General features: G+C 47.9%; 2 protein-coding genes across 2 annotated transcripts in view; one reads left to right on the forward strand and one right to left on the reverse strand.

Moving 5' to 3' along the window:
• LOC135815302 (structural maintenance of chromosomes protein 6-like) overlaps positions 1-18,102 on the reverse strand; it is a 24,663-nt gene extending 6,561 nt beyond the window's left edge. Inside the window, exons 1-17 of the mRNA XM_065328577.1 lie at positions 17,641-18,102; positions 15,784-15,898; positions 14,961-15,066; positions 14,439-14,575; positions 14,023-14,084; positions 13,615-13,695; positions 12,901-13,002; positions 12,374-12,511; positions 11,677-11,757; positions 10,774-10,920; positions 10,489-10,577; positions 9,799-9,963; positions 4,399-4,577; positions 3,974-4,149; positions 3,569-3,595; positions 2,380-2,460; positions 496-1,083 (exon numbers count right to left, since the gene is read on the reverse strand). Of these exons, the coding sequence (XP_065184649.1) occupies positions 496-1,083; positions 2,380-2,460; positions 3,569-3,595; positions 3,974-4,149; positions 4,399-4,577; positions 9,799-9,963; positions 10,489-10,577; positions 10,774-10,920; positions 11,677-11,757; positions 12,374-12,511; positions 12,901-13,002; positions 13,615-13,695; positions 14,023-14,084; positions 14,439-14,575; positions 14,961-15,066; positions 15,784-15,898; positions 17,641-17,835 (2,469 nt within the window). The 5' untranslated portion in view covers positions 17,836-18,102. The remainder of the gene's footprint in view (positions 1-495; positions 1,084-2,379; positions 2,461-3,568; positions 3,596-3,973; positions 4,150-4,398; positions 4,578-9,798; positions 9,964-10,488; positions 10,578-10,773; positions 10,921-11,676; positions 11,758-12,373; positions 12,512-12,900; positions 13,003-13,614; positions 13,696-14,022; positions 14,085-14,438; positions 14,576-14,960; positions 15,067-15,783; positions 15,899-17,640) is intronic.
• A 258-nt stretch (positions 18,103-18,360) lies between these two features.
• LOC135815305 (ubiquitin-conjugating enzyme E2 J1-like) lies at positions 18,361-23,196 on the forward strand. The gene is made up of 8 exons (XM_065328580.1): positions 18,361-18,638; positions 19,307-19,380; positions 19,979-20,110; positions 20,364-20,448; positions 21,353-21,458; positions 21,874-21,941; positions 22,444-22,499; positions 22,778-23,196. Exons 1-8 carry the CDS (start codon positions 18,608-18,610, stop codon positions 23,174-23,176), a joined length of 951 nt encoding a protein of 316 aa, XP_065184652.1. The 5' UTR covers positions 18,361-18,607; the 3' UTR covers positions 23,177-23,196.
• Positions 23,197-23,279: the final 83 nt, after the last annotated feature.

A 23,279-nucleotide genomic window follows, 5' to 3' on the forward strand; every position in this document is an offset into this window, starting at 1 on the left:
TGAGATCCCGAGTTCGAGTACTCTGATTTTCTCTGATCGAATGTTCGAGTATTCTTCATCTCCTAAAATTTGCATACCAAGGCAAGGGCCTTAAACAGCACATGATACAACCCTGATTGAACTGATTGGCAGTCATTTTCTCTTGTATAGTGATTTGGGGATCATTTGGGCTCTGTCTACGCGTATACAAATGTTCACCACACAGTCTGCACATCAATATCTTCAGACTGCTGCCCTAAAACTGCAGATTTCTGTGGTAAATGCATTTATAATGTATGAACGAGTACTCTGATTTATTCCGAGTACGATATTTTTGAAAAAACCGAGCAAGTACTCGAATATTCAGTATATTTGTATCACCCCTACTATTTACTAGCATATTCCAAACTGCTAAAAGACACATAGATTGACGTAAGACTTGCTCATCAAGACGATAGACCAAGGCCAGTCACGTACACTGAAAGGAAGTGCAGTATCGTCAAGACTATGTCTTACCTTGAGGGCCTTGCCACGTCGGCCAATCTCGTCGTGCTGCAACGTGACCTCATGCTGTCTTTCCTGCTGTTCGCGGAGCAGCGGCAGAATGTGCGCAACCTGCTCTTCGTGCTCCTGCAGGTCGGTGTGCAGCTCGTCCAGGCGCAGGTCCATTGTGCGAATGTCCTCCTCCAGTGTGGCGATGTCCAGCGGACGAGACTCCTCTTCCTCCACGCTGGCCAGCTCGGCTATGTCCGCCTGCAGGCGATTCTGCTTGTCCTGGTCGCGGCTCAGCTTGCCGCGCGAGCTGCGCAGCTCGCGGTTGGCGTCGTTGATGTGCTGCTCCAGCTCGTCTCTCTCCTGCGAGAGCTTTGTGAGCATGGTGCTGCACTGACGCAGCTCGTTCTCGACGTGAGCAATCTCGCCGTCCACGTTCTGCTGCAGGCACATGACGTTGCGCGCGCGATTGGAGATGTAGCGCTTGTCAGGGTACGCCACATCGCCGGCGCCCGTGTACACCGAGTAGCAGCGCTGCGGCGGTGGACGTGACCAGATGAACGTACGCGCCTCCTGGGCGTCGTGCACCAGAACATGAGATTCAACGTTGCGCTGAGGGAAAAAAATGCCACAGCATGCACACACACGCATATGCGAACATACACATACGAGTGCACGCACACACACACAGGACCATGTCAATAGCATTAGAAGCCGGATGCCAAACGAGAGAGCTTGGAAGCTCAGGGCCCTGCGCTATGCTTTGTTGCCTAGCTCATCGTGCATGTTGTTAGAACTGATGGAAATGCTTTTTCCTTTGATTAGCTAAATCATTGTTTTGCAAAAACGTTTCAATGAGATACTGAAGTACAAGTAACGTCTTCTGCATAGCTATGGGACCGGCGCTGACTCTGCCGATGACGGGCGTTCTGGAGTCGACGGGATGTCTGTCCTGACGTTTCCTGGGACCGGCGCTGACTCTGCCGATCACGGGCGTTCTTCTTCTTCTTCTTCTTCTTATTATTATACTGACGGCAACTAACATCCATTCTGATTGCATTTACTCGTCTCCCTACTTCGTATTTCTTTCCAGAAAATCTCCCCATACAGCAGGGAGTCGTTTACATAATATGACTCCCTGCTATACATCTACATGACTGTATATACGTTATAATTATTATGCTATCGGCCTACATGCGATTTCCGGGCTGGTCGACAGGCGGCCCAGCCAGCCTGCTAGTGGGATCTCGGCCTCGCACACAAATCCACACAAAATTTAATGTTACTGCACTGAATGCATTCCCCCCATACACTTCGCATATATACTCATTCTCTTGATGGTACCGTACTCTTGATGATACGGGACAGGTACGGGATAGCGCCAGGCATGTCGATGGCACAAACAAACAAAAATATTGTGGCCAGCTGTCTTTGCTGGTACGGTACAGTACGGGATAGATACAAAATAGCGCCAGGCGTGACACAAACAAACAAACACACAAACAAACACCAAATTAAAGCTGTGTGGACCCTGGCTAGCGCCAGACGTTACTGAAGTAACGTCTTCTGCATAGCTACGGGAATAAAACAAAGTATGTGTGTGGTTCAGAAGTGAGGATGGGGCAGGGTACGTGTGTGCGTGCGTGTGTGTGTGTGTGTGTGAGAGAGAGAGAGAGAGAGAGAGAGAGAGACAGAGAGGGAGAGAGAGAGCACAGGAAACAAGACAGGTGTTTTTTTGAAGGATGTTATCTATTCAATGTTGAGGAATACGCGTGTAATGTGTTGCAGCCGGTGGGGTACTAGTAATTAGCCCTCGGCCTGAGGGTGTGAAAAGAAAAGAAAAGGAAGAGTTCATTTCATTGTCTAGGAGACGTAAGACGTAATATCGTCGACAGCCTTTCCTCTCACCTGATCCACCAGTGCATTGAACACCACCGGATTGTCAATGTCAAGGACATCCATCACAGTCGGGTGATTCGTGTGTGCTTTCTGCAATGCACCACAGATACGCAACAGACACAGCCTCAAATGCACGCAGCAGCAAAAACACAAATCAGTACAAGTGTACGCAAACTACTGCAAACATACATGCACGCTGAGCAGCCCATTGTGCAGTACTGTAGATTGTACTACTAGCAACCCCCTACACAGCGGTGAGCTGGGCATGGCTGTGTTGAACAGTGCAGTCCGACCTGGGCATGGCTGTGTACTTATAGGGGTGTTGAACAGTGCAGTCCGACCTGGGCATGGCTGTGTACTTATAGGGGTGTTGAACAGTGCAGTCCGACCTGGGCATGGCTGTGTACTTATAGGGGTGTTGAACAGTGCAGTCCGACCTGGGCATGGCTGTGTACTTATAGGGGTGTTGAACAGTGCAGTCCGACCTGGGCATGGCTGTGTACTTATAGGGGTGTTGAACAGTGCAGTCCGACCTGGGCATGGCTGTGTACTTATAGGGGTGTTGAACAGTGCAGTCCGACCTGGGCATGGCTGTGTACTTATAGGGGTGTTGAACAGTGCAGTCCGGAACCCTAGCAACCTAGTACCCACCACAATCATGCAGTACTGTAAAACATGTTAATTTCGGTGATTTCGGTAGAGAAAACAGGCACGTAAATTTAAATTACACCTAAAAGGCACTAGAGTATGCACTGTATGTGATGGGAAAGCTGGTCACCTAATTCTACATTACACCTGAAACCTGGCAGGTCCCTGGCACCTAAATTTCAATGCACCTAAATTATAATGTTTTACAGTACTCATACTTGACAGGTTTGACAATGTGCAACGCGCTTATACAGCACATTATAACATGATCACAGTGCATTTGAAACTGATCCCTAGACGTTTCATCTCTCAAATGATTTCGACAGGAGCTTCACCCTGCCATGCACAAGCTCTTCCAGCAAACATTCTTACAAGCAGGTTTGATGCTTGGCAAGTTGGCATACAGGATCCTTATTGCAAAAGTACAGAGTCACACACGCTAGCAGAGCGTTTCTCTTTGAACAAAGCCAATTATTAGTATGTACACCCCCGAGTGTAAATATTTCTGTAATAGCATTCAAAGCACAGAGAATCCTTCTAGCGTACTTACATTTCTTGTAACATCGTGCCGAGAACCCTGAAACACATGCAAAAATAGAAACCGATAGTCCGATACACATGCATATTCAGAAATTTTCACACACAAGTACCCTTTTCTGAAACAAAAAATTGGATATACCTGTAAGCTGTAATCGATACACACCGTGCCTACACATACATTCATATACAGTTGTTGTCATGCAAATACACGTGTGTGTGTGGGGGGGGGGGCACATATGACTGCGTGTGCGTGTGTGTGGGCACATATGACTGCGTGTGCGTGCGTGTGTGTGCGCATGCATGCACACATATGACTGTCTGTATGTACCGGTATGTCTACATGTGTGCATGTGCACTATGTCCAGTCCAGGAAACGAATACTGCACACTGCACGGTGTACTCTGCGTAAACCCACCAGGAACCGGGTGATAATGATGGTTGGCGGCCGCTCCATTCTCGCATCTCGGATAAGCTGCTGCACGACCCGCTTGTCTTCGCCGTTATCCACCAGGAAGCCACTGAGAATGCCACGGCTAACGCATGCCTCCACGGCCAGGGCCCACTTCTCATCATGCAGGTTAAGATGCAGACCTATAGAACATACAGGCACGGCCAAACCAGAAGGGCAGCTGCAGTCAGGAACAACACCCATGCCAGAATGGAGAGGAGTTGACAGGCTACCACTTGGCCTGGAGCTTCACAAGTCCGCCCGCTACCAGCCCCATGCTCCTATAAATTTAAATTCCGCTGAGCACTGGTAGTGGTTGCGGCAGTGCTCGTCAACATGTAGTCTTCTATGGTGTATCCAGAAAAGTAACACAGCCGAGAATCGCAACATACCGAGGGGGCCGATTGGCTTTTTCCTGAACTGGCGCTGCCTGTGTGCCGCGTCAATCCTGTGCACAAGGTCGGCGTAGCCACGGCCAAAGACCTGCACGCGGTTCTGCTTCGACGAGCGCAGCTGCTCAAGCCGTCGCTTGTGCTGATCAACCTGGTTCTGTGCTTCGCTGATGTCACCCCTGTGCATTATAGCATGACCAGGCAGGAAACGAACAAACAATGACATCATCACCCTAAGCATTTCACATGTCACGCCTGTAGGCTGTGAATTATAGTACCGCCTGGCGCCAAAGAACAGGGGGGGGTGTCAGGGTTCTAGCCTAGCCCGTTCTTATTTCAGCGAACACAGCAGTGTCGTTCTTATTCGATGGTACAGTCTTGCATGTACATTTATGCAGAGTTATACGTCTGAGTGTACATTATAGTGTACAGTACGGTTTCCGTTCTTATCTGCGAAAAATCCAGCCTACAGTCCATTTCAAAACTATAGACGCGTAGGGTTTTGAAATATTTCAAATTTGGCTGGAGCTTTTTGAGAATAGTTTTCGGAATATTGCTCAGGTCCGCTCCACAATTACTCTCATATAGTTTCTAAACGATTGGATAACAGACACCCAATTTGGAAAAATTTATGCACAAAGTGATCACAGATTTTATGTGGTATAGATGCTGGCATAACGGTTTTTGCCTAGGTACGCGTCTATAGTTTTGAAATGGACTATAGACCGTTCTTAAAAATTGGTAAAATTATAGGCTGGCCGTTCTTCGGCGCCCGATACAACTGTAGTCTGTAGAGCATGGCCAGACACAACGACATCGTCACACAAAACAACGACATCGTCACACAAAACAACGACATCGTCACACAAAACAACGACATCGTCACACAAAACGTTACACATGCACACTATCAACAAGGAGATACAGTCCATTCATTTAAAACTGACCCACTACGCCGCTGAGAACGTACTCAAGGCCACTGTTGTGACATTACGGTATGACAATTCCAGAATTTCAAAAACAAGGCGACCTGGTGTGAATGTACAATGGAATGTATCATCCAAGTACGAAGAGACCGGTGCGCGAATTTCAAAAACGGAAAGAATAGGAAAGGTGGTTGCTTCCCACACTGGAACTCGCGCCTTCCTGCCAACTTCAGGGCTCACAGGCGGCATGCCAAATCACGAAAAGCGTGGACTGCTCACGTGAACCGCGCGCTCTGCGGCCTCGGCGGCTCAGTTCACGTTCTCACGCGATCGGCGTCTTTTCGACTTTTCCTATTTCCTCTTGCACTTTCCCCTTGCGCTGGCGTTCGCATCGTCCGAGCCTTGGGACTCGGAGTTTTCTATGGCATCAAGGAACCGTACAGCTTATGGATTGTTGGAGCTGGACTATCCGAAATCCCGAAAGAGATGTCAAACTCTGGTCGTTTCGGAACCCCTGCGAAGAAGGTCAAAACACCTAACAGTAGCACACGTACATGTAGTGAGGAGCCTCAGGCTCTCGATGTGCCGCAGCAGCTAAGTCCTCTGATACCGTGCGAAGAGGAAGTCATCCCTGTCGTGTCGGCGTCATGTCCTCAGTCAGATAAACTTGCTGGAAGTATCTCCATTTTTTTTCAGAGGATGCTCAGGTACCAACAAAATCTCAGCCAAACACCGTCGCTAAAGTAAATAGATTGTAAATGGAACAAACATATTTTGTCACTGTGCGTTTCCTTTTTTGCCCACATTCACTAGGAGGCAGCACAAACTGTAAGTGATGACGCTGGATATGGAGAAGAACCCACCATGCACTCAGTCCACCATCAGACATGGCCGACACGAGGTCATCGGCAAATTTGCAGAACGAACTAGAGCAGCTTAAAGCAAGAAATAGTACCATGCAGAATCTGCTTTTATCGGCTGAGCAGAAATTAGAAAGGCAGAAGGAAAGAATCAAGAAACAAGCCAATGCTCTTCGCGGTGCCAGAAGTGCAGCAACGAAACACAAAAGGGAACACCATGAAATAGAGAAGAGAATACCAGACACAGAAGCAATTTGCATACGGTCGAGCTGGATGGACGGTACTACTACGAGCACACACACGCCAGACTTCATGGCACAGGCACGGTTTATGAAAATGGCATGCTTGCTAAGCAACCAGAAGATGGCACAAGCATTGTCACTGTCACATGTATTGCTAACAGGAAAAGAGCCAACGGCAAACTTGGGTACCTCAGTCTCTCCATCGACAATTGCTGATTGGAATGTCTTGCTAGCAGAAGTTGACAAAGCGCTGCTCCAAGAGAAACTGGCCTCTAATGTATACGACACGCACGTCTTTGCTGACGACAGCAACAAACGCGGTGAAGAGCGCCATATGGTTGGCATCCACACGTGGTGCGATAAGTTGCAGAGCCCAATCGCCTATGTCCTGGCCAACACAATCGTAGCATCAGGGAGTGGCCAAGACCAGGCACAGGTCGACCACCACATTGTGCATGATGTTTACAAAGTTAAAGCCATTTCAGCAGTCATCGGGGACAATGCATCAACCCAATCAGGAGCAAAGAAAGGACAAGCTGTTGAGCTTGGCCGCATGTTCGGCAACACCACAGTGTTCGTGGGATGCTATCCCCACATACTGAACATTGCCTTGCGGAATGGCACGAGTGAAGGGCTGGGACAACGCGGAACCATGATGGAGTTCAACCTCTTCCAGCTTCACTACAAGGTCGGTTACATTCACCACCAGAAACCCACCTACTACAAGGCCCTGTACGTTAGTGAGCACATCCTGCCAAGGCACCTCCACTGCCGCAAGAATTCGTACAAACGAGGTGGAGCTACATCCACGCCAGCCTGAAATGGTGGGCGAAGTATGGCACGGCATGTGTGAAGCTGGGAAAGAAGATGCTGGAGAGGTTGCCGGTCAGTGAAACTCACTATTCCATATGGAGCAACATCGTCAAGATGGCAGCCAATGACCGGCTTGCGGCGCAACGGACGATGCTCCTGGAGTTGCTGGATCGCCTGATAATGCCCGGACTGGAGAAGTGTCAGATCGGTGATACCGAGTTGAACTTCAGCTCCGGGTATTTGGCAAGGATGTGGCCAAGGCAAGTCACTGCTGACATCAACATGGCACAGCTGATGCTGGAATACCCGGCCTTTGCACTGCCACTGACGGAGAATTTCAAGGCAGTGCTGAATGATGGTGACCAGGAAATATTCTCCTGCACACACAAGGCAATGTTCACGGCAGTGAAGGATGCGCTCGTGAAGCATGGCTGTCGGTGGCACCATTTCCCTCTCCTGTTCGCTTCTGGAGCAGACACAGAAACACGGCATCTGTTCTGGCGGGCGGTCTTACGTGTGCTCGGAACTCCAATTTCGAACATCCAGACCTTCACACACACGGTGCAATGCCATCTGTAGCGGCATCCCAGACACCGCAGTATGCGATATCACTGTACAGTAATCTGGTTAACGCTGCACTGAAGCTGAAGTCCGTGGAGCATCTTGTTGCGGCCTGCTGCAAGGAGGGAGTCTTGGACCGCCAGCAGTATCTTCTTGGCAGCACAAGCCAACGGTGGTTCCAGGAGTTTGAGCTGTTGGCGCTAGTTGCGGGAGAGGCAGCCGAAATGCAATTGTGGATGCAGCGTTGGCCCGTTCCCGATGCAATGGCAACTGAGATCCGAGCACTGGCGGACTGCAGCTCCGGTACTGCGCCAACAAGCACCTCCGAGCCTCACCTGTGGCAGTGGCACAAGCAGCATGTCTTCGCCCTTCCGGTGAACATGCCATCGCAGAACGCCAGTTTAATGTTGCGGATAACTACGTCCATCCGAACGAGTCCGAAGCGTCGAAGCAGGCCACACATCTGTTTGTAGAGAATGTGCTTCACTCGACAGCAGATCGACTCCAGCTCTACAAGAATCTCTCCGCAGGTGCTTGTACCACAACGCGAGTTTCCAAAGCGTCCATGAAGCACGTCAGAAAGGAAATGCTGGAATACTCAAGCACCATCACAGCAGAGCGTCTTCAGCAAGCCAGAGAGACTTTGAGGAAGACAGTACCCAGCGACCACTCTGGTAGAGCTCTGACAGCACCTGCGACCTACTACAGGAACGCCCTGGAGCGCCACAAGCCTCGACAAGACCACGAGCAGAGAATGGTCGCCCTGGAGAAGAAAGGCAAGTGCCACTCAGTCCACCATGATCCTGGCCGAAAGAAATCTGCACAGGCCAGCGCTGCTGAGAGGAGCTTCCCTGCCTTATCCGAGGAATGACTCCCTGGAAGGTGAGTACAGCGGATCATTTTGTTGTTGTTCTTGTTGTTGCTGTTTTGGTCAAGAAATTTATTTTAGAATTTTTGGTGCTGCTTTTGCACTTTTGGCATTCTGCGCGCCGAGTGGCACTCACTCAAAAATGTCCACTACATCTCATTCTTGGCGGATTTTGATCACCTATGGCTTATTTTTTCAGCGTGGAAATCTCCAGACATTTTCCGATCACTTCTCCGATTGCTGCGCCGAAATCGAAGCGAAAACGACCAGACTTTGGCTAATCCGTGCCGGAAAACTGGAGGGAAAATGGTGAAACGCTGCGGTAGATCACTGAGTTTGGGTTTTTTGAATAAGCACAGCGAATACCAGCTTCGTGGACATCAGGGCCGATGTAGTGGACTGGATCAAAGAGTTGAGAATAGAGGAGAATAGAGGCCTGTGATTGGTCAGTTGTCATTACGCGACATCCGCGCAAAGCCGTGCGCGACTCCATGCTTTTGTATTGGACTGTGAGCCCTGAACTTGGCTTGACACTTGGCTGACTCATAGCTGTCATGCAGAGCACACGAGAAGTCCATGGAACCTTAGACTCGGCAAACGTGCAAGAAAGCACCACTCCCTATTGTGTATTGAGCAAGGAGTGGTGCTTTCTTGCAGGGTTGCATTATCGCCGAAAAAATCGCTACCACTGTTGCGGAAAAATGGGACTAACTTATTGCATCTACTTAGATGTAAAGAAGAGGTTGGTGCGACTTCAGCGATACTTGGGGAATTCAAGTCGGCAGGAATAGCGCAAGCTCCCACGTAGGGAACAACACACAAATACTTGCAAATTAAGAAGTTAGGGTGCCAGTTTCCAATGAATGGACTGTAGCTCAACTTCCAAAAAACATCATAGCTACTAACTCGCTCCACAATACAGAATAGGACCCCAGAATGCAGAATATTTCGATTTCAGATTCAATTGGAGCGAGGGCATCCACTAGTGTAGTCACTATACAGACGGACTAAAAAAAGGAAACAGTCACGCCCGAGAGAGAGAGAGAGAGAGAGAGAGAGAGAGAGAGAGAGAGAGAGAGAGAGAGAGAGAGAGACGAGAGGACTTCACACAGTTGTTACAATGTGCTCACTTCATGTGGTAGCGCTTCTCTTGATGGGTCCTTAGTGCTTGCTCCAGCTGATGGCGAAAGTCATTGGTCGTGCGAAGCCGGTCCTCGGCTTCACGCAGCTCCTGCCGCAGCCGTTCCAGCTTGGCATTGCGCTCTCTAGACTCCGCTTCACGGTCTACCATGGCCCTGTAAAAAAAAAACATTGAAAACAATCCGCCAGTGATAGAACAGTGTCAGAAGAGTTGCCACAACCATATCACCGCCTGGGCATCTTTCACATCGCCTTTCACAAGCCAACAAGACCCCACGCGATCACATTGAAGGAGGTTGTAACTCATAAATCATTACATAATGGCTTGGCATAACGTGCCAGACCCCCCCCCCAGACCAGGCACACTGTGCCACCGCCTTTCCCTAAGCAAACATGTGTGTGCGTGGGCATGCACATACTCATATGGGGCATCCAGCTTGTGTAATCATAAGCATACCGAACTGTTGTAGTTCTGTACAGTCCTGTTCCACGATGCCGAGTTGGTGTCGCATGGACTCAAGGTGTGTATCTGCTCATCAGATAAGTGCACGAACATTAGCAATAACTTCAACTTGAAAGCTGCCTGGGGTTTGAGGGGACATGAATCAAAATGCTGATGCAAGAATCTCAACTGTCTGTTACTTCCTACTTCAGACTAGCGCAGAGGGCTGGTAACTCACAGCTGTCTCAGTTCAGCGATGTGGGCCTTGACCTGGTCACGATCTCCTTCCGTTGTGCGAATCTTACCCTTCACCTGTTGAATCTTGCTCTGTTAAACGAGCCATTGGGCAGAGGAAGAGAGAGAGAGAGAGAGAGAATATTGGCGAAGGATTGCGTGATACGTTACATACATAACTAAATGAAGGTGCTACCGACCAAGCACTTTCTCGGGACCGAGGAGTGACAAGTTGACAACTAAATTCAATCAAGAAGATGCTCTCACAGAGCGGTAGCCATTGCTATACCTGGGCTTCACGCAACACCAGCTTCTGGCTGCGCAGCTCCTGTGCCTTCGTGGCATTGGCAGTAGTGGCGGCCTCAATCTCGCGTCCAATCTCTTTAAAGCTGGCTTGCAACGCCGCTCTATTCTGCTCGGCATTCTTGATGGCAACCTGCATGGCCACACAGGACACCAATAGGCAGACAGTCACTGTGAACCGTGAACACAATGAGAAAGTAACACCTGAGAATAACGCTATTCCACCTGAACTGTTCTGTGAACTTCGAAGGATTCGAAATATTTTATTTCTTTATTTTATTCCAAACAATACATGGCTGGGGTAGCCAATGACCACTTTGCGTGGGATATCTGTTATCTCCAGATTTACCACACTAACTGGTACCTACCCACTCGCTTGCGAACCACACATGGGTCAACAACACGGCTCCTGCCTGATGGTACAAGTCCCAACTCACAGATAACATCGAATTTGACGCCAGCACCAAAACGAATAGCTACACAATCACTACGGCACAGCATGATGCATATTTGTACTGGACCGAGCAGGCTGATTGGCAAGAACAGAAGAATTACGGGTATGATCTTTCATCGGGAGGGGAAAGGCCAAAAAAACACTAAATGGATCTGATGCGAATTTCTTGGCCAGGACACCCAGTGTAACATTGGTAAAGCAAACACGTTGTGCTGCGTAAACTGTAGACCCAAATGTCAGCAATTGCTGAAGACGAACCATGTTGGTAACACTTACTCAGTGAGGCATAACCACTAGGAAGGCTCGTACGCTCACCCACACACGCACACAATGGACAACCACACACACACACAAGCACACACACACACACCCACGCACGTGCATGTACACACATGCCACCAGCAACTACTGGCATGAAAGCCACTTCCCACTCACATCGCAGTCTGCCATCTTCTTCTTGTAGCCTGGCAAGCGCTTCTGCTGGTGCTGGAGACCTGTACGCAGCTCCTCTAGGATCTGCACCAGCACAAAGCCATCATACATAATTACAAGTCATAGTGAGAGTATGTACTCTTTCAATGACTGGCAGAAATCTACAGCAGCTGGTACAATGTACAATGTACAGTGTACAGATCTGATCTGATCCGATCTGATCAACAGGCACTGACACACATGCCTTCCATCATGTCACTAGTGCACCTGCAGCTCTGTCACGAGAACCGGAAATGACCACGGTGTATTGTTGAGAAGAGAATCACTGCGACTACAATCAGTAAGTGTGTGACTTGATAATACCATTGTAAATATAACACCGGCCCTTTTCAATGATGATGGGTGCTGGGAATGGATCTTGAACGTTCATAGACTTCACTTTGCCTTCTTTGATTCCTTTCTTCCCTTACTTCTTCGTTATGGATCTACATTACAATTCTCTCCATTTCTTCCTTGTCTCTAGTCACTGTTGCGAGGTTTTCAATAAAATGGGATTGAGTACTGATACTACAATCAAGCATTGAAAGCATGAGAACAGTTCTGTAGCTGTTTGCCACACTATCATATCAGACCAGCTGACTTGCAGACCCCTGGCAAGACAATGACGGCAGTGTGACACTGCTTTGCCTGCAACACTTACCGATTCTAAGTCTTTGACTTGGGCCCACGCAATATCGCACTCCAGGGAAGCTTTCTTCTGCTCCAACTTGTCGAGTCGCTCCAGATCCTTGAAGCGCTGTTCCTTGATCATCACATCACGCTCAAGGGATGGCATACTCTACAGTATGTAACATTAACAGGGAGAGTAGGCAACAAACAACAGAAAAAGATGCTTAAAAGCATGCTTATCATTGAGCGCAGTTACCCGCACATACACACACGTACGCGCGCGCGCGCGCGCGCACACACACTCACACTCCTACCCATCACTGAAGGGATGATAGCAAACAAGCTATGTTAGACCTAGAAACCACTCTTTACATGCATGGCATGCAACTGCATGATTGTACTGTGTGAACGCATACCAGTACTTGTTCTTCTAAGTGGCTTGTACGACGATTTCCACGAGAGCGTTTGTAGCAGGTGTGAATGCAGCCAATAGGATTGAGCCTAATAGACTGACCCGGCGGAACTATTGACGTATGTGTACATGACCATTGTACTTACGGCTTTTTTCATCTTCATCTGCTGAGCAAGATCATCCTTGTACTCGAGGATCTCACGATAGTTCCGACACATCAGATCCAGCTGTGTGGCCTGCATGAAGAACTGCAGTGAAACCCACGCGGTGGACACAGGGAAAAGGCAGTTAGCTCAGCAGGACAGTAAGGACTTAACGTTGTCACCATCTCCACATGCCAACAGTGGCAGGCCGTGACTGAAGATCAGTGCAGACACAGTAACAGAGTGTGATCAGCGGCTTGCCCGTCGCTGCTCAGTGCTGTCTGTTCTGTACAGCACAGTGTTTCACGTCTCCAAACGGCTATTGCCACCAGCAATACGCCATGTGCGCGGAAACACTGGTGTTTTCTTGTTGCATGTAGCCTTCTATGCACAGTGCATGGCAACTCTGATCAGCGGGCAAGACTCAAAATCCCACTACAGTGAGAGAGAGAGAGAGAGAGAGAGAGAGAGAGAGAGAGAGAGAGAGAGAGAGTGTGTGTGTGTGTGTGTGTGTGCGTGTGAGTGTGTGAGTGTGTGTGTGTGTGTGTGTGTGTGTGTGTGTGTGTGTGTGTGTGGAGTGTGTGCGTGTGTGCGTGAGTGTGTGTGTGTGCGTGTGTGTGCGTGTGTGTGTGTGTGTGTGTGCGTGTGTGTGTGTATGGGTATGCGTGTGTGTATGGCTAGATGACAGTGCAAGGGTTTGCCACCATGATCACCTACCTTATACTTATCCTTTGGAGACGTTGAATGCATGAAGCTACGGCTCATATCCTGTTGTAGTACGCAGACCGGATTGTCGACCTGTTCAGGAAACATAAACATACACGCACACACACACACACACACACACACTCACACACACACACACACACACACACACACACACACACACACACACACACACACACACACACACACACACACACACACACACACACACACACACAGGTAGATGCAGACAGAGCGACAAACACAGAGACACACGCACAAGCAGCACCAAGAACAGGTAAACGTACTTAATGTTGCAACGTCACAGGTGCCCATGACCAGTCACTTTGTGCCACCAGCCGTGTACTCTTATTATCATGGCAGAATGTAAGGCGATCTATTTCGATTTTATAGACTTACCTGGATGTTGAAGTGGTCCAAGATGCGAATAAGGTCATCCTTGGTGTTAGAGATGGCTTTCTCTGCATCACAATCATTCACAAGGCAGGAAGATAGAAATTATGAGCAGAGGAGAAGAAAAGCACCCAGCAACACCCACACCCACGCAACAACGACGACAGCAACAGCCACCGCCACCACCACCACCACCACCAACAACAACAACAACCATAGCGGAATGGCCAATCTATCGCTACAGTACTATCCATGGGCAGTTTTGCCAGGCTTCTGTGCTACAGGCATACTCATAATACAAGTGGTCTCGATCTCAAGCGCACAAACAGCGAATGCCACTTGCACATGCACACACCTGCTTTTGTTGTAAACATCGTGGATAAATATGTATAAAACAACACAGAGATAAAGACAAGGTTTACCATTGCTTCCTTTGATCTTGTAACCACCGGTGCCATCAATGCCGATCCTGCGCTCAACAATAATCGAGTCACCGTACTCTTCAGACAGGTATGCATCATCTCCATGGTTTTTGATCTTGATGGTGATATTCGCAGAGCTAAGCAGCAAGATACCAGTACGCACAAGCGTGCACACACGCACACACATGCAAACACACATGCAAACACACATACAAACTTACACACACACACACACACACACACACACACAGCGTGCGCATACACACACGCACACACACACGTGCGCGCGTGCGCATACACACGCACACACACACACACACACACACACGCACACACACACACATGCACATACAGACTGGTCAGAGTACAGGAATATATGCATAGAATTTGAATAATGCAGTAATCGTACCACACCGTCCTGAAAGAACTTTTTAAACAGGAGCACAGTAGCTGCAAGTTCCCACGCGCACACACACAAACACACGGGTGTTATCGCACTCCCTGGTGTCTACTGTGACTTACTTGCAGCCCTCTTTGATAAAGTTTTTCAGAGCACTACCACGCTTGGTCGCAGAGGCAGCACCGCCAAGACCCACAACAATGGCTACCAATATGGCAGACTTTCCACCTGGGAAGACACAAGATTGGAAAACACTGCATGGTCACAGCAAGGAAACAACAAGATTATAACACCCTGATTGGACAAATCCACCAACTAAACACCTAGGGCCTGGACTTAGCTCCTAAACACTGGAAGAAGAAAACCAAACAAATAGTAACTAAATAGTTCTCAGCTATCAACCAACGATTACCTCAGGTGAATACACCCATCTGCACGTATCCGGCAAATACCCACCTACCATCAAAATAACATGGCCTTTACAGACTCGACAAGGCTAACATACCACCATACCACTATACCACCATGCAAGCATTCAAAAAACACATAATCATGCAACTGGGCTACTGTAAAATCGGGAATTTTCGGTGGTGTATTTTTCGGTATTTCCCAAAATCAACGGTTCGGTAGCGCGAAAATTTCGGTAAACCAGTTTTCCGTACTGCAGTCGGCATGCATGTACGTATATTTTCGGTGTGTTTTATTTTAGGTAAAAATCGTCGGCACCGAAAGTTACCAAAAATAAAACACCACCGAAAATTTCTGCTTTTACAGTACAACCCTGCAAACAGCATGCTGAGAACAGGAACACACACACTAGTCTATGAGCCCTTGACCCATGCTCTCTCTGTTTGTAATGTTTACACAGTATGTGCAGCATGTGCAGCATGGCAGAAACAGGTGACCGGACATTCGACACCAGCAACGGCCGGCCAGAGTGCTTACTTCCATTCTTGCCGTTGAGGATGGTCGCATTGGGTCCAAGCACAACGTCCAGGTTGGAGTGGCACATAAAGTTCTTCAGTGAGATCTTCTCAATAATACCGCACTCAGCCGGTCTCTGTTAACAAAACATTAGCAGTGGCGATCAGACATTGACATATTCAAGAAACAGCTCCAGATATCGGGATGCAAACCACAATACCCGCGTACAAAGAGGATTTCGACAAGACATGTCCAAAGCCACGATAATCTGGAGGCCTGCATTTTGTTGTTGTTGTTGTCTATTTTTTAAACAGCATGTGTGCGTGCGTACATGCAAATGGGGAGGCGAATCATGATAGAGTCCATACTCCATAATCTCCAGAGTAGGCAACGCTGCGCGTTGGATCTGCAAGGTGCTGCCCACATTTCGTGGGCATGAACTAAGGCAATCGGCTGGGCCGTTGAGTTATTGTTAAGCTGCTACGGCGTCCAGCTCCCAAACGCATTTTTTCTCGGAGACTTCTGAAGTTTCGTGTGCGATGTATCACGTATGGGTACTACCGGTACTGCCTTTATATCTAGCATATTACGGGTGAAATCGCTGCTTCGCTGCTTTGAAACCAACCAAAGGAAAATTCAAATCCAGTCAGTTTGAGTGTCATCTCACTACGCAATGACGGCAATGTGCCATGCACGGAGCCCGTAGCGCGGCGATCAGAGTGTGATACATGTACGCTACTACTGTATATTGGGGTTATGTTCTATTGTTTCAAGTGCATGCATATGTATAAGAGTCCATAACCCCCCAGAGTGTGCAACTCGTGATCCTTCTCAGCACAAATCAGTGCCGCAACGAAATCCAAACTTCATACGTCATGTAGTGAGTAGCTATGACGAAATGGGAAGTTTGGCCCGGACCTACTTCGCCCGTTTGCCCAATTTGGGGTCTTTCTTTACGAATCCACGGTCAGGTATTGTACGTAACACGCCTGGAAAGGCTCAAGTACACAAAGAATTATTTTAGAGTTGTCGAACAGTTTTCTCTTTTGAGTGTCTCTCCGATAAGAGAAGAACAATGGCCACTGTTGAACCTAAAGCAAGGCGCTCCCCATTGTCGCCGGAGTGCAGTGTCTCTGTAGACGATATTCGTCAGTTTTTGTTCGATCTGGGCTCCTCATTTTCTTCTCTCGATTGTCGAGTGTTGGAAATTGTTAATTCTTCCAGCACCTGGATAGAGATTTATTGCTCGAAGTCTGTGCTTCTCACATGCAATAGAACACCCGTCAATTTGAACCGTCTGGTTGTGAACCCAGCAGGAACATTCACTGCAGGTTGAAGCACATCTACTTCGAAATCGATCGGGTCTTCATGCCGTGTGCCAAGAGCTATTTCCATCAAATCTTGTAAATCTATATCCATGCCTATTCTTGCTATCCCGGAGTCACGAACTCTCCCAATACAAGCTTTTCAGACAACGAGCAGAGAAACTCTCTTCAAATAAAAAAATTCTGTGACTGTGAAATCAAAGCCGTTCTGCTGACACTGCATAGCCCGTGCGCGTGCAGCAAACGTTTTACGTGACACTTCCGTGGCTTGCTTCAAAGCAACCTTCAACTTGGAACCCCCGCCGGATGTACCAGATATGCACATGGGGATATGGCCCCATCCGCCCATGCTTGCCCGGGGACCGGATGACGCAATGTTTGGATTTCGTTGCGCCAGACCCCAACCTGGAGTTGCACACTCTGGGGGGTTATGGACTCTTGATATGTAGTATCAACTTCAGTCCAAAGCTTAAAAAAAACTGGAATTATGGCCAACAAATTACATGACTGGATAGGGTAACCAGTTCTACAGTAAAAGAGGAATTAGACTTACGGCTACACTTGCACACAGATGTGGATCAGCTTGAACTTGGGACATCTCCGAAATATCCGTCTCCGTGTCATCATCCACTTCAGAGGCAAGCATGCGGCTAGTCCTCTTACTTGGTGCCAAGACCTCATCCTCTTCCTCATCTAAGGAATCCCTTTTCCTTTTCTTGGCCTTTCTGTCCGTGTCTTTGCTAGCCATGGTGGAAAGTAGAGGCAAGAGTAGTAGCTCTCAAAGATTGGGACGTTGTGGCATTGACAGAACTGAACAGCATAAAATCCGCGAGACGGTCTATAAGCACTACTATCTAATTCTTCAGTGCTCTTTTCTATTGTTCATCTTAGCTGGTCAAGTGGCCCAAACTGCAGAAGATCCATACTAAATTCACACGCCAGATACAAAATGTGACAAGTAACAGTTAGTTTTGTCTGAGTCTCAACTAACTTTGTTTTCACATTGTTTCATTCATATCAGATCGCATGCTGGATATGCCGCGTGATTTGCATACGTACAACTCCCGCCAAAGTTTTATTTCGTGATCAGTGCCTTTTATAAAGTTTTATTTCGCTTTTTTCAGTCTCAGCTTTTTTTGTACGTGTCGCCATGCAACAGGGCATGTTGTGATGACGCTACGCACTACTACGCATCTTTCGCACCACGGCCACTACACGGGCTACACATCACTTTTTGAGCCATTTCCTTGCGTGACGTTGTGAAGGATACTGGTACATTATCACTCCCGTAGTGTGTTCTTCTGAAGCCTGATTTGCGCCTTGTAGTTTGTAGGTCGGAGGCTTCACTCCTTTCATCACTCAGAACAGAACAGAAGTGTGATCTCTCAGGTATTGCGAGAAATTTTGAAAAGCTGGAGCACGATCACTTGGTTTGCAAATGAATGAGGTTTTCGTATATCGATGACGTGACGTGTGATAGTGCAAATTTCAGTTTGTGACTGGAAATATCCCCAAGAACCATGGAGCAGCAGTACAATCTGAGATCTCCTGGTGAGGAATGGTACTGTGAATAATTTCACTCAACTAAGGACTAATTCATGTGTTCATGCTTGTAGATTTGATTTGTGTTTCCAATCTGGTCTTAATATGCGTATTGTGTTTATGTCAGTGAATGTGATGCACAAGTATGTACACACTTATACAATGAAGTTAGTTGTCCATAGTATAGCTAGACTATCAGTATACCTTGCCAAGCACCACCCGTGGTTGAACAGTAACATCTAAAACATGCCTTGTGTTTTCTGTATAGTGTGAAGAAATCCGGTTTACATTTCTAGGCGACAAACTTCAGTATAATCTAGTCCGATTGTTTGGGACCGAGAATTGCACAATGTGCTTGTACCTATGTATTTCTTATCTGAAAGTAGACTGAAAGTCTGCTGCTATTGAGTGCATTTAAAGTGTGGTATGAGCTTTGGCCATCACAGATCGTCGTGAACACACTCCTATCATCATGCTTTGCATGTTAGCACAATAAAAAATTATTTAAAAAGCAGCCCTGCGGACTCGTTTGTTGCTTAAAAATACCGGTGCGGCACTAGCAGGTCATCTGCAACATGAAACATACTAGTAGGTAGATGATGTGAAAGCAGTCCTGTATTATCCTGCTGACATGTACCGGTGTTTGTTGATGTTTGATCTCTGCCCCTGCTCGGCAGCTGTCAAGCGGCTCATGCGAGAGGCGCGAGAACTCCGTGAACCAACCCACCAGTATCACGCCCAGCCGCTGGAGGTCAGTGCATTCAGGCATGTGTGGACTGTAACTACTGTGTCGAGATGGGATGTGCGATGGCTAAATTAGAAACCTCGAGAGGAAGCTTGTGGAAATAAGCTCCAGTCACTTGCTCCGTGCTGGTTTGAGTCAGCCACACTTGGATATCACAAAGTTAAGGATGGAAGTCAGTTGCAGACTTTTGACAGTGTTGCAGTGCTACATGTGCATCACAGTGACTGTATCACAGGAGCAGCATGGCCAGTCCTTTGCCATGCTAGTGGAATGGTTTGCAGACACACTATACGGATATGGACCGCACTGGAACCTGACTAATGAGCACGTGACAGAGTGATGTCGGCTTGCACATGCAAGCTTGTTGCGGGTATCATCTTTTTCCCTGCTAGTCGCTTACCAAAGCTGTTGCTCAAGTTGTGCCCATAGCATTAGCACTCAAGTAGTTTATTCAGAGTATATTTACTAGCGTGTCTGTTTGTGTCAGTGTTGGTAGATACATCCTGGCGGAATGCCAGTGTCACTTACTTCGTCTTTTAAAAGCCATACTCAGGGCTGTGTGTGTGTGTACGTGTGTGTACGGTTCCGTTCTCTCCATTTACAGGACAATTTGTTCGAGTGGCACTTCACTGTTGCTGGTGCATCGGACTCGGCGTTTGATGGCGGTCGGTATCACGGTCGCATCATCCTGCCGTCGGAGTATCCCATGAAGCCACCACATATCATAGTTCTCACTGTAGGTCTTCACTTAGTCCTTTTCTTTATCTTCTTTGAGTCTTGTTTAGATTCACAAGAACATGCATACGGATCTGAGAACAACACGTGTATATCTAGTTGATGCGGCTACGTGTTTTTCTAGCGGTATCCCGTATGCTGCACTGGTATTTCGTCCTTTGGGGCTGAAGTACTTTGAAGTATGGAGATGAGTCAGCTTGCCACACATGGTATTGATTTGTATCAAACAAGACAGGTGTTCTGTGTTTCTCCAGCCCAATGGCCGCTTTATTGTTGGTCACAAGATTTGTCTCAGTGTGTCAGGCTATCATCCTGAAACGTGGCAGCCGTCTTGGAGCAGTAAGTAATAAATTAGTTTGAAATCATTGTACAATGTGCCTAATCTAATTTTGTTGAATTTGCGATTGCCATGTTGGTAACGCTGTGTGCAAGCTAGCTCACATTCTCACATGCCTTCACTCAAGTCACAACTACTTTTGCACTGTTGTGCAAATGCCTGTACAAGATCACTGGGCATCTGCAGTGGTGGCACGTGAAATCCTACCTCGTGAAGAAAGCAGACCTGCCTTCACGCTGTATGCATAGTGTAAGGGACATGCAGCTCTGGAGCTCTTGCCTCCATGATGTTGGGGATTTCCCTTGCCACTGCGGTATGATGTGATTCAAACTACTGTGGTGCTTCTCTTTCGTGTGAGTCACGTTAGCTGTGCAGCTCCAAACCTGAGAGTGCTACGTTGTGCATTTGGTACCCTGGTGCAGGGCTCTATCTTATTCATGAGCCTGGATATCATTGAGTGCAGCGCTGGCTAGTGAAACCCAACCACTCGTTCCAGAACTGTGCCGTTAGTTGCACGGCGAGCGCCAAGGGCTGCTTGACTTAGGGCTCGGAAAGTGTCCCAGCAGTCAGATGTTACTGGCCAGCGCTGTTCTTTAGCATATTGCGCCACTGGCTATGTGTGTGTACATACTGTCATGGCAGCTGTTAAATTTTGTACGCGTCTGTCGTGTCAGCAACAGAATGATGTTATACCTCAAGGCTCAACTGGCATGAAAAGTGCATAATGGTTTTGATGCCATACCTCAACCTGTATGACATGTGCATGAATATCAATCAACTGACATGAAACGTGCATACTAATTTTGATGTCATACTTCAACCTGTATGACATGTGCATGAATATCAATATGCATAGTGGCAGTGTGTTGATTGCATTGTGGGCTATATGTGGTGTGTGCAATACAGTTCGGACAGTACTCCTTGCACTGATTGGCTTCATGCCGACGAAGGGTGAAGGTGCAATAGGAGCGTTGGACTACACGGACCAAGAGAGAGTCAAGCTAGCTAAGCGGTGAGTGAGGCGAATCGGCCACTGAAAACGATACACCTCTAGACTGATAGCGACAGTGGCAGTTCCGGCACAACAGTGTTGGTGCCACATGCATTCTGTGTACATGTAGCGTGTTTGGACATGCACATTGAATGTGTATACCCGTGTCTCTTTTCTGTGTGCTTTCGACTGTGCAGTTGTACACATTCGACTGTTCTCTTTTTGTGTGTAAGCTAGTGCGGAATGTCGTCAGCTGTATTGCGACAGTAGTTTCAGTGTATCATGTCGTGCTAGTTGTATGTGTCAGTTGAAGAGTTGAAGGTGCTGGAAGCTGCATACATACTCAAGCCTGACTAGTAGTAATGCATTCGGAAAGAAAATGTCGCATGTCTGACACTATACACTTAGATATTCTCTTTTTCGTCTTCCTCTACAGGTCAGTAAACTTTGTATGCCCTACATGTGGTCTGAGAGGAGGTGATGCGCTGCCCGACAGACCAGAAGGTAAACTTAGAAGGGATGTGTGTGTCTGTGTGTCTGTATCTGTGTGCGTGTTCTTCTGGGGCATCGGGATGAGTTGAGAGCCATCCTGTTTCTTACTTCCCAAGCCTTTCCTAATCCATCTTTGTGTCCACAACAAACTTACCGTAAACCTGGAAACCTTTGCCCATGGGAAACTTGAGCTACTTCCGCGGTACACTGGGTTAGTTACGTGCCACAAAACTGAAATTTGATGTCAACCTGTACTGTTTGTAACAGTTGCTATAATACTTTAAGCAATTCGCAAACATTGCCAGTACAACTCTGCCACTGCTTAAACGCCGCTAACTAAAATTGGCGCGTAAGTTTCCCGGCTGACAGTAATCAGAATACAGTGTACATATTGCCATCAATGCGGGAGAGAACCTCTTGAAGTCAGAGGCTGCGAGCGTATCCTACTTTAGTGACCGAAAGGGAGTTTCAATTGAATTTCTGTTCTCATCTGTGTGTGATCTAAACGGTACAGGTCAATCCGCGTTAAGCGCAGAAGATGAAGCACTGGCGGCCCAGATTTCGTTCAAGGTATGCTGGAGATTGTGATGTAGTTCAAAAGTCGTTGTGTGTCACTCTGGAGATTGTCAGATTCTTGAAAAATACCGGTGTTCCCCTGGCTTTGATCTTGCGCATTAACAAATTGTTAGTTTGAGACAAAAGTTTGATCTTACGGTCTGAAAAATGTGATGGGGTCACGCACATCACTCCGTACATGTAAGCCTAAGCTGAATAGGGTTGTAGAAGCCAGTGCTGTGCACAGAGCTAACATTGGAATGATGTATCACCTGCTGCTGGTCTTCCCTCAGGGGGCAAAGTCGGCGACGTCCACCTCTTCTTCACCAGCACAGCCGGATGCTAGCAACAAGTCGTCGTGTACGACCAAGGCTGCTGCTGCTGCGAGTGAAGTCTCTACATCGGCAGAACCAACACCCAGTGGGAGTAGTACATCAGCAAGTGACGCTTCTGTCGCCGCTGACGACAGAGGCAGTGGGCCAGCACCTTCCTCGGCGCAATCACCTGCGCAGTCGGGTACGAGACAGAGAAAGCCCGGAAAAGCAAAGGGTGCAAGCGCCGGTGCATTGCCACGGTCTGCTGCTGTCGCGGAACGTCAGACTCATGCTTTCGACTGGATCTGGACTGTACTGGTGTATTTGCTTGTACTAACCCTTGTGGGCTTGGGTGTGCGGCGGCTTTTCTTTCTCTGACAAAGAAACTCTTCACTGCCCGTTCTATTGCTACTGATGGGGTTCAGTGTGAATCACGCCTTGAACGGCATGCAACTTCACCTCTCAACCGCACAGTCAACAC

Source organism: Sycon ciliatum, chromosome 4, assembly GCF_964019385.1.
Source record: "Sycon ciliatum chromosome 4, ocSycCili1.1, whole genome shotgun sequence".
Lineage (NCBI taxonomy): Eukaryota > Metazoa > Porifera > Calcarea > Leucosolenida > Sycettidae > Sycon > Sycon ciliatum.